The following is a 16,583-nucleotide window of genomic DNA, read 5'->3' on the forward strand; positions in this document are numbered from 1 at the left end:
AAACAACTGACTGGCTATCTTGATTTCAGTTTAAAAGCACTATCTGTTATTTCTCTATGACTCAGTACAGATATATTATATAAGCAGCTCTTCAGGTCAAAAAGTCAGCTGTGTACTGTATGCGTCTAATTCTAAAGCGCTTTGTTGTCCTGCATGCACCTTCAATCCAAAAGTCTGCTGTGGCCTCTGAAAGTTGAGGAAAAAAGAAAAAAAGACTGGGCTCAAACATTAGGATCCTTGGAATACATAAGGTAAGTGAGAGATAACTCTGGACCATTGTAAACTGTTTAAAGGACTCATATTACTCTATTTTCTAATCTGTGATAATATACATACTTGGAGTTGTGTGTTTTTTTTTTTTTTATTCACATGTTTAACACGTACAACCTGCATATTTAGGCTGACTTCTTCTCTCAAGAAAAAAAAAAAAAAACACACAAAAAACACTATTAAAGCTTGTGAAGATATGTGGTAATATATAAAGTTTTTAAACTCCACTAGAATCATTTGGATCAGGGGTCATCAAACTATGGCCTGCGGGCTGACTCCTGCCCTCCACGCCCCTTTGACCGGCCCCCCAGCCCCTCTGCCCCCCACCACTTGAACTGACCCTACGAGGCAATCCTCAAAAATTGTCATGTCCTATTTTTAATTACTTTTTGGCAAATAGTAGCTTAGCTGTGGGGTCATAAAAGTCTTAAAAAGGTCTTAAATTTCATGTTCCTAAATTTAAGGTCTTAAAAAGTCTTAAATTATGTTGTCCAAGTTTTATTTTTTTCATTAAGTCTTAAATTTCATTAGGCTATTTTTTTTTTGGTATACTTAACCGGGCTGCAGTACAATGTTAAACAGAAGGAGGAAAAAAACGAGGAAAATGAAATCATATAATGTAAATGGTCGTCTAATTTGGAGTATGCGCAAACAATACTTTGGTTTTTGGTGCCGGCGGGAATGAGTAAACAATCAGTACAGTGGGGCAAGACGTTGGACGGATCATGGGAAAGTGTAGGTTTAATCCACAGTTAGATTTTAGATATAGTAGTTGATTGGTCGATATTAGAATTGGATCTGGTGTTTTTCGCACACATAATAAGTGCAATGTTGGTCTTAATTTTCATTTAAGTGGTCTTAAAAAGGTCTGTAAAAAGTCTTAAATTTGGGGTAGCCAAACCTGAGGATACCCTGATCTTAAAAAATGATATTTATATGAAGTATTTATATTTATATTTAAATAATTATGTGACATATTTACATTTGCCACCAAATTTTCATCACCTGACAAACTCGAGATCAAACAGTGAAGGTCAACACACCCACAGAGTTCTGTAGTGCAGTTAAAGACAGCAAAATGACGAGTGTTAAAGTACAAAAAGTTGACAGAGAGTACTGAGTTTTCAAAGAACAGTGGACGAGGATTATTTTTTTGTTCAGCGTAAGGACCGTGCAGTTTGTCTGATATGTAAAGAAAGTGCGATAGTTTTCAAAGAATATAATCTGCATTGTCAGGGTCTTACAATTATGCGACAAACTCGACCCCGGTCCTCAGTCAGGAGTGATAATGTGGCCCCCAGAGAAAAAAGTTTGGTGATCCCTGATTCGGATGATTCTAGTGAAGATGTACCTATGCAAAGGGTGAAAATGAGCTTTGGAGATGTAGACAGACTAATAATAAAAGAATTACTCAAACATGTGTGAATGACAAAACACAACTCTGGGTATGAGGAGGTAACATCATTCTAACATGGTTTAAGTTCAGTTTTTTATGTTTTCAAGACGGTAAAAAACAGGTCCAGCACTTTTTAAAACTTTGTCAGCTGTTAAAAACATTTGGCAGTTGAATCGTAACATCTATCTGATCATTTAATCCCTGTCTTTCCGTAGGCGACAACTTGGACGCGGTGCACGACATCACCGTGGCCTACCCCAAGAACATCCCGCAGACGGAGCGCCACCTCGTCATGGGCCTGTTCCCCCGGGAGATCTACTTCCACGTGCAGCGCTACCCGGTCTCCTCCCTGCCCGCCTCCACCGCCCAGCTCGAGGCCTGGTGCAAGGAGCGCTGGACGGAGAAGGAAGCGCGCCTCAGAGACTTCTACACGGGACGACCTCGAGCGTTCGACAGGGAAGGGGTGGCTCTGGTTCCTCCCTGCAAAAGCGAACTGAGGGTGGCGCTGATCAAAGCCGCGTCGCTGGTATACTGGACATTGTATATCGCGTTTTGCTTCGTGGCTTTGTGGCTGTGGGCGCCGTTCCGTTGGTTCTTCGTGGTCATCGTGGGCGTGTTCGTGCTCCAGCAGAAGTTGATCGGCGGCATGGAGCTGCTGGAGATGTCCTGCCATCGGTATTGGAAAGCTAAAAAGCTGGACGAGAAGGTCAAGTAAAGCTTAAAGTTTAAAGTGCGTATGATAGGTCAGACCACACTTTTTACTCAAACTTAAAGGGCCCATATTAAGCAATTTTCTGATCTATGTTATGTTTCTTCATCACAAACACACCTGGAGTTGTGTTTTCTTTCATTCGCACATGTTTAACACACAAATCCTGCGTGTTTAGACAGAATTCTTCTCTCAAACAGAAAACATTCTCTTCCAGATTGTGATTTCATGTGGTAATACAGGAAATAAATACTCCATTCACTTTCACTAGAATCATTTGGATAATTTCAGTCCTGGAAATGCAAATCTCTTCTGAGTAAAACGTAAAAGAACCTGTTAACTTTAAAAGTACCTCTACTAGGGCTAGGCGGTAATACGGTATTACGGTATCCCGCGGTATCAAAAAGTTGCAACGATATCAGTTTCATTATCATCATAAAAAGGATAAGGACCTAATATGTTAGAATTTTTCGATACCTACATTTGTTTGCTCAGCACAAATGAATATGTAGTTTTATTTTAATTTAATGCTATCACGATTCAAAACTAATCGTGTCTATAATGTTCCTTTTAACTGCGTGGGGAGATGACGTCCGATTAGTTTCGTTCCATTGTCACGTGATGCTCATAAGGGAGACCAAGACAAACTCGCAAGTCCAAAAAAAAAACTAGTACTTGTATAATTTGGCAGCATTTTGGCTTCAGGCACTCATTTGTTTATGTTTTACACAAACAAAACTTAAAACTGCGTGGCTCATTTGCATAAACTATAAGCGCTGGTAAAAACAGATCTTTCTTTGTGCGCTGAGGCGGTTCAGATTCTGTCGGACTAAAGGACACAACTCAGTGGAATATGAGTGTTCTTTCTGTGACAGAGGATGTGCTGCTGATGGTGAGTCTGTTCTGTGCGCGTATCGAGTTGGAGATGGTTCATGTGGAACTTTTCAGAGATTATAAATCCGCAGGTCATGCACAGCTTTCCGAAGTCGTACTAAAACATTTTGGTAATATGGTAATACTGTATACCTCTGTAAAATCCTGAGAAGGTTTAACAGTATCAAAATTTGGATCCCGCCCAACCCTAACCTCTACATGACATCACAAGGTGGAACAAAGCATTTTGATCTTTGGAGATGTAGACAGACTAATAAACCAGGATTACTCAAACGTGTGTGAATGGAAAAAAAAAAGCTCTGGGTATGTTTTGGAGGAGGAAACAACATTATAACAACCTCCCAAGAGTTAATTTGTGTAATATAAAACTTTTAACATATTATTATATTCTGTCATATTTAAAGTGGGACTCGTCGAACAGGTATCCGCACTTCAGGCTCCGCCCTCACAGCAAGGTGTTTGTATTTGAAACAACTGGCTGTAATCAGGGAAGTGCCGGAAAACGCCAGGACAAATCCATTTTTAGACATTCTGACCACAAAGCTGGAAATGTACAGAGTTTGCACTGAAGTTGCCAAAAATGAACTAGGAAGAGTAGATTAAAATGCCATATACCGGATTTTTCAATCTGTAAGTCGCTCCAGCCAAAAAATTCGTAATGAAAAAGAAAAAAAGAAAAATCAAACTGGACTATAAATCACAATTTTTGGGGAAAATTTATTTTATAAAATTATAAAAAGAGGCCAAGAACAGACATTACTATAAGTTGCCTTTCAAGATGAAATAACAGATTAGAGAACAACAGTCTGAAAAGGCGTCTGGTATGTTAACAGAACATATGAACAGTTCTTCAGATAACTGTAGCATAAACAGAACAAGTTTACCAAACGCTCCATCTCACTCCAAATCACTAAATCCATCAAATACTTCTGAGCAACTTCATTAACTCTAAAATGTAACTTTTAGCCCACGATTTGCTTTTTTTGTTTTCTTCATTGCAGTTCAAGTATCCTCTGTTTTCACCAGTCCCTCACAAGTTTCTCACTCACTCCAAACTTTCTTTCTGCTGCTCAGTTACTGTTTTTGGCAGAATATTTAGCTACTTGCAGCTTGTAATCTGCAAAATATGATTAACAGTTTATTGCCGTGTGATAAAATAAGTTATGATGCTAAATGAACATTAGTGAGTGAGATACGAAGGTCTTAATAACTGTATGTGTTAAATGCAGGTGAGTGCATAAATAACGAAAAGAAACATCTTAAACTTCAGTGTCCGGACGTCCACTCATACCTGATCTCATAGTCTGAAATCTGCTGAAATCTTACAAAACACGGACATGATACAGACAAGACCGAGGCTCTTTCTGCAGGAGACATGCACAGTAGAGTGAAGTGACGGTGGTACAGGAGTAATAGGAGTAGCAGATACTGACACACAAGCCTGAAGCGCCCTCTTGTGGCTATCACTGTAAAAATAATAAACATATGAAATTATATGTTTTAATATACAAATTGCACCTGAGTATAATTCACAGGAACCACCCAAACCATGAAAAAAAGTGTGATTTATAGTCCAAAAACTACGGTACACAGTTGATTTGTAAAAGTATAGTCTAGTTTCCTCTATTTTTTTATTTAGGTAACATTTATTATTTCATTTCGTGGTTGTACACGGTAAGTAGATGTGACATAAAAGTAATTTCGTAACTGTTACCTGGCAGCCATCATGTAAAACAGGTTACGATTAGACTAATGCAAATAAATATTAACACTAGCGTTGTCACTATGCTGAAATTTTTAGCTCGATTTTGATACTAAGTAATAGACTTGATACCTGATACCGATACCACGATGATAATAAAAACTCTTTCTTTAGACAATAGAATATGATTTTCAACATTAAATCATCATACTTATCTAATATCTGTGTTTAATTTAAAAACTCAGCACTATTCTGTCTTTTTGGACTTTTTTTCTCAGCTTTTTTCCCCCCTCAAACTGGCACTGAACTGAACTGAAGTAAAACTATGCTAAATACTGAGCACATTCACCAGGTCAGAATTAGAAAAATGAAAACCTGTCATATGCACTTGAACTGTTCTTGCTCGTGCTGATGCTAAAGTTGTGCCTGGCTCGTGGGCGCAGTGTTCTCTTTTGCAAGTTTGGATATGCATGAAGAAAAAAAAAATGGAACTGTATTTGCTGCCATAGGGTGAAGAAAAATATCAGACTTGATTATTGAAATTTTATTGAGATGTATTTGTTTTTGGAGTCTGTCTGAGTCCGAGATTTTAAATTCATAGTTTAATTTCACAAGTTTATGTTAAAAGTCGACAGTGCACCTGTCACAAGTCAAAACTATTGTTGATAATTATGTTTTGGTTTTATACAAGTGGAAAATGTATTTCAAACAAAGATTTATGTTTTTTATAATAACAGTTTATGTTTCAAATATTTTTTTAAAATTATAAACAAATATATTTTTACTTAAAGCCAAGGCGTTTGTATGCCAGGGGCCGGCTGTAGGCAGATCTGCGGCCCTCATTTCTCTTGTTTTTAAATGTTTTAATTAATGCCCCATTTTGTGTTGTACTAAATCTGCCCTTTTGTTCCGCTCCCTGATTGAGTCTCAGTGGGACCAGACTATTTGATACCCACAATCCAAAGATTTGTGTCTGTCCATGCTGCTCAAAAGTCTTAAAAACAAGTAAGAAAAGTTGAAGCTGTGAGTGTGTGGTACTCCTCAGGACATAAATGTCTGCTGCAGACTGCACTCTTGTATTTGAACTGAATGTACTGTACATAGCACGTTCTTTTAAACCCGTGTAGTCTACCATGTGCTTCTCCTTTTATATTTCTACATTTATCCTGAAACAATTATGATAATCTGATTCTTTTTGCTGTAGGACGTGTCATGAAACGTCGTATTTGTTGCTGTTGCCATGTGTTTTGTGTTTTTGTGTGTGTTATAGATGATGGAGGAGAGCCATAGTACAGCTCTAAAGCACTGACCATTCACTCATTAGAATCATGAGTCCTAAACTCCTGTGGTCTCCTCAGGTCATGGACTGAATGGACAAATCAAACTGAAGTAGTGAATGTAGAGGCCATTTCAAGAAATGCTCCTTTATAGAGTTTACAAAGTGCACAGAAAGTGCAGTCGCCTCTGTTCAAACAGGCCAGTGGGAGGAGGCGCGCAGTAGATCTGTGTCCCTCCCTACAGGGGGCATTAGATCTGTGTCCCTCCCTACATGGGGCAGTAGATCTGTGCCTCTCCCTACAGGGGGCATTAGATCTGTGTCCTCTTCAGGGGGCAGTAGACCCGTGTCCTTCCCCAGAGGAGAGAAGAGTCACAGGTCTGAATAAGGCTGTGCTCTGTGCTCTGCTGCAGCTGGGGCAGGTCCACACAGGACCACACTTGGAGTGGAAAAGCAGCTCAGGATAGTCCTAATCCACAAAGCCCCATAATGCCCCTCTCCCTGGTCCTGATCAGAGGACAGACCGGTGCGGTGGCTAAGCCTAATTAGAAAATGACAGCTGGCGACGTCTGTGCCAAAAAATACTCAAATGAGATTTGATTGCACAATCAGGAGCTGATTTGCCATAACCCCTGTCTGATTTGTATCATTTTGGTGAAACAGTCATGTGTGCGGTACTGATGCCCTCCCAGAGTCTAGACTGACTGAAGAGTGCACACAGCCAGAGCAGGGGGCACTGAGGGGGCCTCATGTCTCATACCTGTCACTATATATGTTATAAATATGTACACATGTGTGTGTATGTGCCCCTCAGAGCAGCTCGTGCTGGGCTGTCCGTCTGTCTTACACAGAGACCGTCCCCATGCACTGTCCTCAGGTCTTTACAGTGGACACTACAAGACACTGTCTAAAAGAAAATAGGAAAATAAACTTGTATGAGCAACTGATCAATGTCTGTTCTTTCTGTCTTTAAATACAAACACAGGATTTATTTTGCCAACAATGGTCTACAATTTCACCAGTCGACTACAGTCTGCTGCTCTGTGCAAAGGCTCAAACTATGAATCCGGCTCATTCACATTTACTGAGTGTTCATGTACGTTAAGAAACAAAATCCTACAGTAACTACTAACCTTTTTATTTGAAGAAATTTGTGAGGATAATTCCCCATTTGAAAGATGTAATATATTCATTTGAATTGAATTGTTTTGTTTTATCACAGAACACATTTCTCATCCTTGTGCTTTTGGGGTGAGGGTTACTGCAGCAAATAGAAAAGTCCTTCATGAGAAGGTGCGTTCACAGCCTTTATTTACAAACCTGGTGTAATGGTGAATGTCCTCAGGAGGAGTTGAGACTCTCTGGAGAAAGATGACTGCAGGTGACATGACGCCACATTTTCTCTTTACTCCTGGAGCTCCTCACGCTCTTGTCCAAACCGTGTAGATCCAGACTCAGTTGTGGTCATTTGGCACTGGTAAACCACCGGCTTCTTCCTGGTGCTGCTCCTCTTCCTTCTCCACAGAATGGTCCTCATCATCACACATGTCGAGCCTCAGACGACCAGGTTTTTGCTTCTTTAGGTCTCCAGTCGAAGAGTGAATTTCATTCTCGTCTGGTCTAAAGTGAGAGCTGCAGACCTCAGTGTGGTTAGTGATGGTCAAATCCTCTCTTATTTTCTCGAGACATTTAGAGCTCAGGCTGATGTCTTTTGGAAAACAATGAAAGCTCAAAACTGCTGTTAGAGCAACATAATATTATATTATAACACATATAATCATCATAAAGTTAAAAAGAGAGAGAGAAACATTAAATTAGAGAGAAGAGTGCGGAATGAAAAATGAAAACCTTTCGGTCATATGCACAGCTAAACAGAACTGTACTGAGCCTGGATTTAATATATATGCATAGGTACTTAATTTCGGGAGCTAAAGAGAGCACAAATCGACAGGTCAATACGAGAAAACACGTCAGGGCAACATCATCAACAGTTATCGGCGAGTTTTAACTTTCAAAGTAATGTTTTTGATCCTCAGCATTCAGTGACTTGGAGTAAGATGATGAAGTCAAAGCAATTAAATGCAAAACCTACTTCAAAATAAGACGAGTTATCTCACGACAGACACACGCGAAGCATCTGTCAACACAAACGAGTGGCCCCACTGACTTTTTGCCAACCAGCCACTGCGCACATGCGGAAAAGCCGGATGTAAACAAAAACGTTTTCTCGTATTTAATCACCGAATAATGTAGAATCACCATTACTCACTCATTTATATGAATTTGGGTCAAGGTAGCTAATTTCGACAGGCCTATATCTTCTATCGAATAGGCCTCTGACTAAAGGTAGCACATTCTGACAAGCCAAACTAAGCTATTAAATAATGCTCCCACTGTAGAATCACCATTATTCAGTCTTTTATATGAATATTACCCCCAATATCGTTCGAAAAGGTCACAGGAGCTGCGGAGGTGAAGCTGCCGTCGTCATCGTAGTGACTATATATGTACGCTGCGTCTCCTAGCAACGGGATGAGGGGTGATGTCAGTGGAAAGCGAGCTATTTTCTCCCGCTGACAGGACGGTATCGTAGGTGTGTGTGTGTGTGTGTGTGTGTGTGTGAGGGGCAGGGGGGGGTCTGCTCTCCTGTGGCGATGGAATGAAGGGAGCACACACCAAAATAGAACAGATAAGGTTTGAGTCGTCGGCCAATTATAGGCGCTGTTCTGCTCTCGTAATTTTGGGGCTCGTGTTCCAGGCTTTCCAAATTCCAGAAACTCCTGTACGGCTGGCGGAGGTTTTATTTCAAAGGTATTAAAAATGTAAATACGGCAAAGATTAAGGTATGAGTTGTCCCAGGAGAGATTTGCGTTTGCGTCAACCTTTCAACGCAGCGCCCACAGACTCATCTCGGAGCTTGAGCTTGGTTTGGTTTCACGCTATTACCAATGAAATTAAAGATAAAAACAGGCTAAAATAACAGCTTAAAGAGTTTTGTTCATTGCGGATGTGTTCAAGGTCGGACTGGAATCAAAAAATAGCCCACAAATCAGCTGAAGTGTGAAAATTGAAGTAGTGCAGTAGTACAGATTACCAGTCCGAGCCTGGATGGATGTGTTTATTGTACTACAAAACAGAAAAAAAACAAAGAATGTGTCATTATTGTAAGCGAGCTTGCATCTCCACAGACCTGACTCTTCTTTGAGTTGGAGGAGGGCCTGCTCGTTTACATGGAAAATTTCCTTTGGCTATAATATTCCACAATGGGATCTTTGTTGAAAATGTTCTGTTGAAGTGTCTATTTCCATGGAGTCGTTCAGTTCAGTTTATTGTCCATCTCCAGAAAGTTACACACTATCACTTTAAATGAAATGACGGTAACAATTTAGTTTAGGGACCACATATTAAGAGCTAGTTAACCAGGGTGACCATATTTGCGTTTGTCAAAGCCAGGACACCGTACGGGGGGTGGGAGGTGGGGCCTCGTCATCGACATTGAGCTAATCTCACCTGGCAAAGCTTTTTAATGTTTTTCGGTGTCCTGGTGAGCTTTTTCCCACTGGACACCGAAACATATGTGCCTGCTCTGTACACTGTGCACATGGCCTCACACTTGTCTCGACCGGGACGGAAAGCGGGGAATTTCTTGTGCAACTCATCGTTAAATGCGCATTTGTACTTCGGCACGTTGCAGACTGACCGACTATTTGTGTTTGCTCGCTCCTTCTGAGTTCCAGAGAGCTACGAGAGACGCTCAGTGTAATGACCCCACTGAAAGATCATGAAAACCTGGACATTTGCATCACTTTATTAAAAAAAACAAAAAAAAAAACAGATGGCCAGGACAGGACATGAAAAACGGACATGTTCAGGAAAAAAAACTGACATTTGGTCACTCTATAGTTAACAGTAAAATGCAGAATAAGTAGGGGTGTGCAAAAATATCAAAATATCAATATATCATATTGTTTAAAGCGATGATACAGTATCGATATCGTGGGCTGCTGTATCGATATATCACCAAGAGTATTTTTTTGTTTATTTTACTAATTATTTGGTTAGAGAGCTACAGTTTTGTTGCTTTTTCAGAGGAAGGAAACTCATTTATGCGACACATTTGACATTTTCACAGTTTTGATGATTTAAATGGGTGCGTTTCATTTTAACTTTGACTGCACAAACTCCACACAGAAAAGCCCAGGACCCACTTGCTGTGAGGTGAAAGTGCATCACAGGGCTTTAGGAGGATGGGAAGGCGTCTGACTAGGGTGACCGGATTTTCAAAATAAAAAAATGTGACATCCCTGGTTTGAGTTGATTGGTAATAATAAAATTGTGAAATGAGTGGGTAATTAAGGAAAATTTTTATGCACTCAGCACTAATGTGAGTCAGTATAGTCACATTTTCATTGTGTTTTGGTCGTTTTTAAGCAGCTTTTGTATTTTACCCAAACAAATGACAATTTAAGCATCTCTTTATTGTTGGCAGGGATCAGATTGGTCAAAAATAGAGACATCTGGGACATTTTTTGTGTAAAACTGGGACAAATCACTGGTTTTGGATAAATCTGCTGGAACAAGGGACACAGGGCTCAAAACTGGGACTGTCCCGGGTAAATAGGGACGTCTGGTCACCCTACATCTGACACAAGGTTATATGAAGACAAAGGGCATCTGAAACCGGATTTTAAAATACCTAAAACTCAAGGACTGAAGGCTGGCAGGGCATCTGAAAGAGATAAATCATATTTTGTGTTTGTTTGTGTGAAACTTTCTCTGGTGGAGGCTCCGTCAAACGCTTTTCTCCATCAAGATGTTCTTGCTTTGTTTGGAATGTTTCACAGTATGGAATTAAATCTTTCTATCTTCATGGAGACCAAACCAGACTAAGTTACAGGTTAGAAATGCAAAGATGCGACCCCGCTTAGTCAGAATCTCTGTTTTACTTAATATTTTTGAGCTATAAAACCACCTGTAATCGAATAAACGTAAGATCGAGCTCTTCAGCGTCACACTGCGGAACATTCCAGGCCGACCAGTGACATCTCCACGGAAACAAGCGACGAAAAAGTGACACGGCGCACCTTTCAAGCTTCACGACGCAAATTCTTTCTCAAAACGATGCCTCTCTATTTGTTTTCGTTTGGAAGTGGTAGTTAGGAGAGAGAGAAGGCCTATTTTGGTCATAAAAGCGGAATTCGTCGGGAGGAATTAGGAGGTGGAGCTCTGAGGACGTTTGTGTTGATCCCAAGAGCGATCCGAGGGCCAAGAGGGCACCCGACAGCTGGGAGGAAGACATGATGCAATTCCAGCTTTTCTATCAGTGCACTTGAAGCGGATCACTGTGGTAAATGTTGCGTAAAGAAAAATAAAACGTGTAACAATAGATCAGATCGCCATGTAACCTTCCATTGTTTCGAAAATGCTAGATTCGCGCCAAACACAACGTATTAATGTGTTGGTTTTTTTGTGTTTCGTTTTTGTTTTTTGATGCTTCGAGTCCCTTCCTTGAGTTCCTTTGCTCTTTGCGCTAAGTCACTCCCCATTCAGAGCCCTATTGCAACACAAACTACTAATGAAGCTACCGCACGTCGCATCAGGTTTGTGAAGTCGTTTTGTGTCGTGTTTTTGTGTATTTATGGAGGATTGTCGAGGTAGAGCGTGGGTGACGTAGGCTTGTGGGCGGAGCCTTGGACAGAATCTTACAGCGGACCATCAGGAGGGTTTGAACGAGGCCCGGTGTCCTGTTGATTTGAGCTACCCATCGATTTGAGCTCCCGAGGCAGAAGTGGAGTAGCCTGATTCATCAGCCGGTTTCACTTCGTAGAAACCGTCTGACCCTGTAGTGTTAGGATCCGTTCGCTCAACTGTAGGCAGGTACTTTTTTCATTTAACCAATCGCTGCTATTTGGTCGTGGCGTATGTAATGAGCCGCTAACAGGGCTAACTGGTATATTAAGCTTTTCCCAAATCCCGTAGGAAGAAGGGCAATAACGTCTTTCCCCTTGATGAAATTCACCAAACATTGTCTTTGTTCCAGGTTTAAATCCACGATCTCGGGAATCGCTGCCAACACAGAATGTATGGATCTTCGCTGTTTGGCTGGTGCCTGAACTCACACTTCCGGGGTTTTTGTGAACCGTCTAGTGTATTCTTGATTCCTGACCTAGTCGCTGGAGAGAAATGAAATTGAGCGGAGACACTAGGTGACCTTAATACGGGGGGCAGACGATGAACAGAAGTGGAGTTAACAAAAGTAACATTTTAAAAGTGTGTTGGACTTCTCAACTAATCTAACTCATTTGTTGTTTGTTTTGACCAGTTAAGCATCGACATGTGCGTGTTACATTTGCGGCAAAATACCTACCTTAGATGATTGAATAGTTTGGATTTAATATTTGATTTTATAGTTATAAATTTCATTATATCATATTTTATTTTGTTTCCACGTGTAGAAAACGATGACTTTGTTTACAAAAATGCTGTATAAATAAGATATCACTATTATAATAGGAAATTCACACTGTACCCAATGATATTAACATTAAATATATAATATTTAAGAATGTGAATTTGTATATAAAGATTTCAGGGTTTGGAGCGTCACAAACCAGGAAGACGTTTGGAAACATGCGATGGCAACTTCCAGCCCTATTCACAGTACTAAGTCTGACAAAATCTAGGAAAAATGAGAAAATGTCCCAGTTTTCTTCAAATCCATGTCATTGTAGCGTTCTGTTATGTTCAACTAATCAACAATTACAACCAAACCTCAGTTTTCATAATTTCCCCACTGAGGCACAACTCCGAGCGCACTGGGTACATGTGATTAAAAGAGACGAAGGCGAGAAATTCAAGATGATTCCAAACAGCACATACGCCTGAAGTCTTCATTTTACCGCTGATCACATTTACTTCAGTACGTTTTATAAAAGTCGGTCGGAACTACACCGAAAGTCGTCATCGCATTTTTCCAAAAGTCTTCCTGGTTTGTGACATAAGAGTGAATAGAGCCTATACGTTTATTCACTTCTTACAAACCTGAACTCTGAAGGTCATCTACTGCCCAAATTATACAAAGCTGTGTTTTGCTAATTGCTTTAATTTCACACTTCCCTCTCCCCAGACACTTCGCTCCAGCTTTTCCAGGAAACACAGAATACTAATGAGCGTCTCTGGTGCAGGCAGCAGCTCCTAACTGCTCCCAACACAAGGCGGGACACGACCACAGATTTCCACGACCACAGCTCTACGTAGTAAACCACATAATGCACTGAGGGAATTCTTGTTCTTTTCTAAAACATCTTTTTTAGAATTTCCAGAGAGATTTTGAAAAAGTATTATACAATATCATAATATCATATACAATATCATATATCAAACAAATAATTATGGTGAACTCCTTATCCACTGACAGAAAAAAAAAATATAAAAATATCTAATGGCAAACTCAAATTTAAAAAATAAAATTTTAAACTGGGACTAAAGTCGTGGGCCAAACTAAATATTTATTGAAACATTTCTACAACATCTGCATGTTTTCTCTTCTTTCAAGATATGTAATGTTAAACCTTTTCTTATTAAATTAAATGTTTAATAATAGTTTTGCTTAAACATTTAATCCAGAACAAGCATAATATAAAATAATAACAACATTTTAAATAAAGAATGTCTCTATAGTCTATCTGTAGTCGGCGAGCAGCTCTAATACATATTTGATTTGATCTCACGGGCCAAATATAATTATATAACAGTCCAAATTTGGCTCCTGGGCCAGAGTTTGACATGTCTCATTTAGAAGCTTGTTTATTTACATAGTTTAACTCTTCTACTTGTTGTTTTCTTCTTCTGTATTAGTAGAAACCAAGTGAGTGATTATTCTTTAATATTTAAAGAAGACATATTGTGCTTGTGTTTGCTGCACAGATATAATCTATAAAACCTGTGGATCAGTACAATTTGGATATTTTAAATATTCAATATAAAGTAAAATCAATTTAAAATGACTGAATAAAAGTCTGCAAGTCTGTGTTAGAAAACTGTGGTGCCCAGTGGGAGCTGATGTCGCCGTAAACGTCACATCAAAACAAAGAGTCGACACTTCAGATGGATCGCTGCAGATCACACGAGCGAGCAGCAGATTTTTTCATTTGGTCCAAAGTGGCCGAATCCTACGTGTGTCACCGATGAAGATAAAACGAAGTGGGCGAGGACTGGGGACGATGGAAGCGGAGGTTGATCAGCAAATGGCGATTAAAGATTAAAGCTCAAACCTGCACGAATCGCTCCAAATACAACTTCAGGTGAATAAATGCTGAGGGAAACAACTATAACACGGTTAAAAGTTTAAAAGTCCTCACAAAATAAGATCAGTTTCTCCCAAACTCTAGAAAATAAACAACCCATTTTGTTTCAAGTAAAAATCAAATAAGCTCTGTAGACTTTGCTTGGCCGTTTTATTTTAAAACGACAGAGTACAAACCGAAGCCTCTTTGTAATTACATTGATTTGTTCCAAGCGCAGGAAAATGGAAAGACCGATGGATGCGACTCGAACCTTTTAGAGGAACACAATTGTACAGCAAAGTTAAAAGCTGTTGTTAAAAGCTGTAATGGGTCAGGAATGATTGATTTTAGGGGGAAAAGTGCAAAGAAAGCAGCTTAATTTCTATTACTACTATTTCTACTTTGAAGTAAATACAGATTGCAAGACAGATAGATAGACTGGTAGGGTTAGATAAGCATGTAGTCTCTAATCCATCTAATCTATCCTGAGTGTTGGGAAGGTTACTTTTAAAATGTATTCTCCTACAGATTACAGATTACATACCCCAAAATGTAGTTTGTAACGGAATCTATTAAATTACTTAAAGTGAGTAACGTAATCTGAATACTTTGGATTACTTGATTTGCTGTAGAGAAGCAAAGACGAGGAAATCGTAACATAAGATGTTTTGTCTGATAAAAGACAATAAAAAGCCCAGACTTTACTGAACCAAATTAAAAATATTATTGATAGAAGATGAGGAAATACGGTCCACACAGCATGATTTAGTCCTGTTAAATCCTGTTTGAGACATAGTTTAGACCTGGTTTAGTCTTGGTTTGGTCCTGGTTTAGTCCTGGTTTAGATCTGGTTTAGATGTGGTTTTAGACCTCGTTTAGACCTGGTTTGGACCTGGTTTAGACCTGGTTTAGATCTGGTTTAGATGTGGTTTTAGACCTCGTTTAGACCTGGTTTGGACCTGGTTTAGACCTGGTTTAGATCTGGTTTAGATGTGGTTTTAGACCTGGTTTTAGACCTGGTTTAGACCTGGTTTAGTCTTGGTTTGGTCCTGGTTTAGTCCTGGTTTGGACCTGGTTTAGACCTGGTTTTAGACCTGGGGTAGACCTGGTGTGGACCTGGTTTTAGTCCTGGTTTAGTCCTGATTTAGTCCTAGTTTAGACCTTGTTTAGACCTGGTTTTAGTCCTGCTTTAGATCTGGTTTGGATCTGGTTTTAGACCTGGTTTAGACCTGGGTTTAGACCTGGTTTTAGACCTGGGTTTAGACCTGGTTTTAGACCTGGTTTGGACCTAGGCTTAAACCTGGTTTAGTCCTGGTTTTAGACCGGGTTTAGACCTGGTTTAGTGTCCGGCAATGAGTGGAATTACCGAAAACAAAAAAAAAGGATATAGCCCAAAATGTGAAAACAGAAAAACACTGCTGCAATCCATTTATTTCAACAAAGTAACTGTAATCCAATTACCACTCACTGAAACAGTAACTGTAACTGAATACAGTTACTCATCATTTGTACTCTGATTACGTAACTCCGGTACATGTAATCTGTTACTCCCCAACTCTGTCTATCCTGGATAAAATGAGACATATTCCCATTTTGTGCTACGTTCTTTGCTACACACTGCAAAAACCTTGGCCAAAATTTAAGATATAATCAATTTATTGATCAGAAAATGTCTTAAAAGTAGTGAAATGATCTGTCCATGCAGCAAGATAATTTTACTTGACAAATTATCTTAAAATAAACGACCTCTAGACTAGAATTCAGAACTCGTCTCAGAACTAGTAAGTAGATAATAAATCTGAAAACAAGATGAATAACCTGATATATTTTTTTTTAAATCTTGGCCAGATCGAGAAATTTGCAGTGGGTAATCCGTGTATCATTCATTCATTTGTTTTTCAAAGTAAAAACCAAAAATAAGAACACGAAAAAACAACTATTTTCTTCATTATTTGTCTCCAAAACCAAAATGAAAAATTGATTCTTCTTTTCAGTTTTAGATTTTGTGTTTAAATGAATAATGGAAAAAATGGATAATGGCTGTTTCTAGT

At 39.4% G+C, this 16,583-nt stretch overlaps 1 protein-coding gene across 1 annotated transcript in view; it reads left to right on the top strand.

Annotated features, from left to right (window-relative positions):
* The window catches only part of lclat1 (lysocardiolipin acyltransferase 1), a 29,810-nt gene extending 22,616 nt beyond the window's left edge, over nt 1-7,194 (top strand). Inside the window, exon 6 of the mRNA XM_020917551.2 lies at nt 1,882-7,194. Within this exon, the coding sequence (XP_020773210.1) occupies nt 1,882-2,381 (500 nt within the window). The 3' untranslated portion in view covers nt 2,382-7,194. The remainder of the gene's footprint in view (nt 1-1,881) is intronic.
* Nucleotides 7,195-16,583: the final 9,389 nt, after the last annotated feature.

Source organism: Boleophthalmus pectinirostris, unplaced genomic scaffold (genome assembly GCF_026225935.1).
Source record: "Boleophthalmus pectinirostris isolate CB_2022bp ecotype Guang Dong unplaced genomic scaffold, ASM2622593v1 HiC_scaffold_10, whole genome shotgun sequence".
Lineage (NCBI taxonomy): Eukaryota > Metazoa > Chordata > Actinopteri > Gobiiformes > Gobiidae > Boleophthalmus > Boleophthalmus pectinirostris.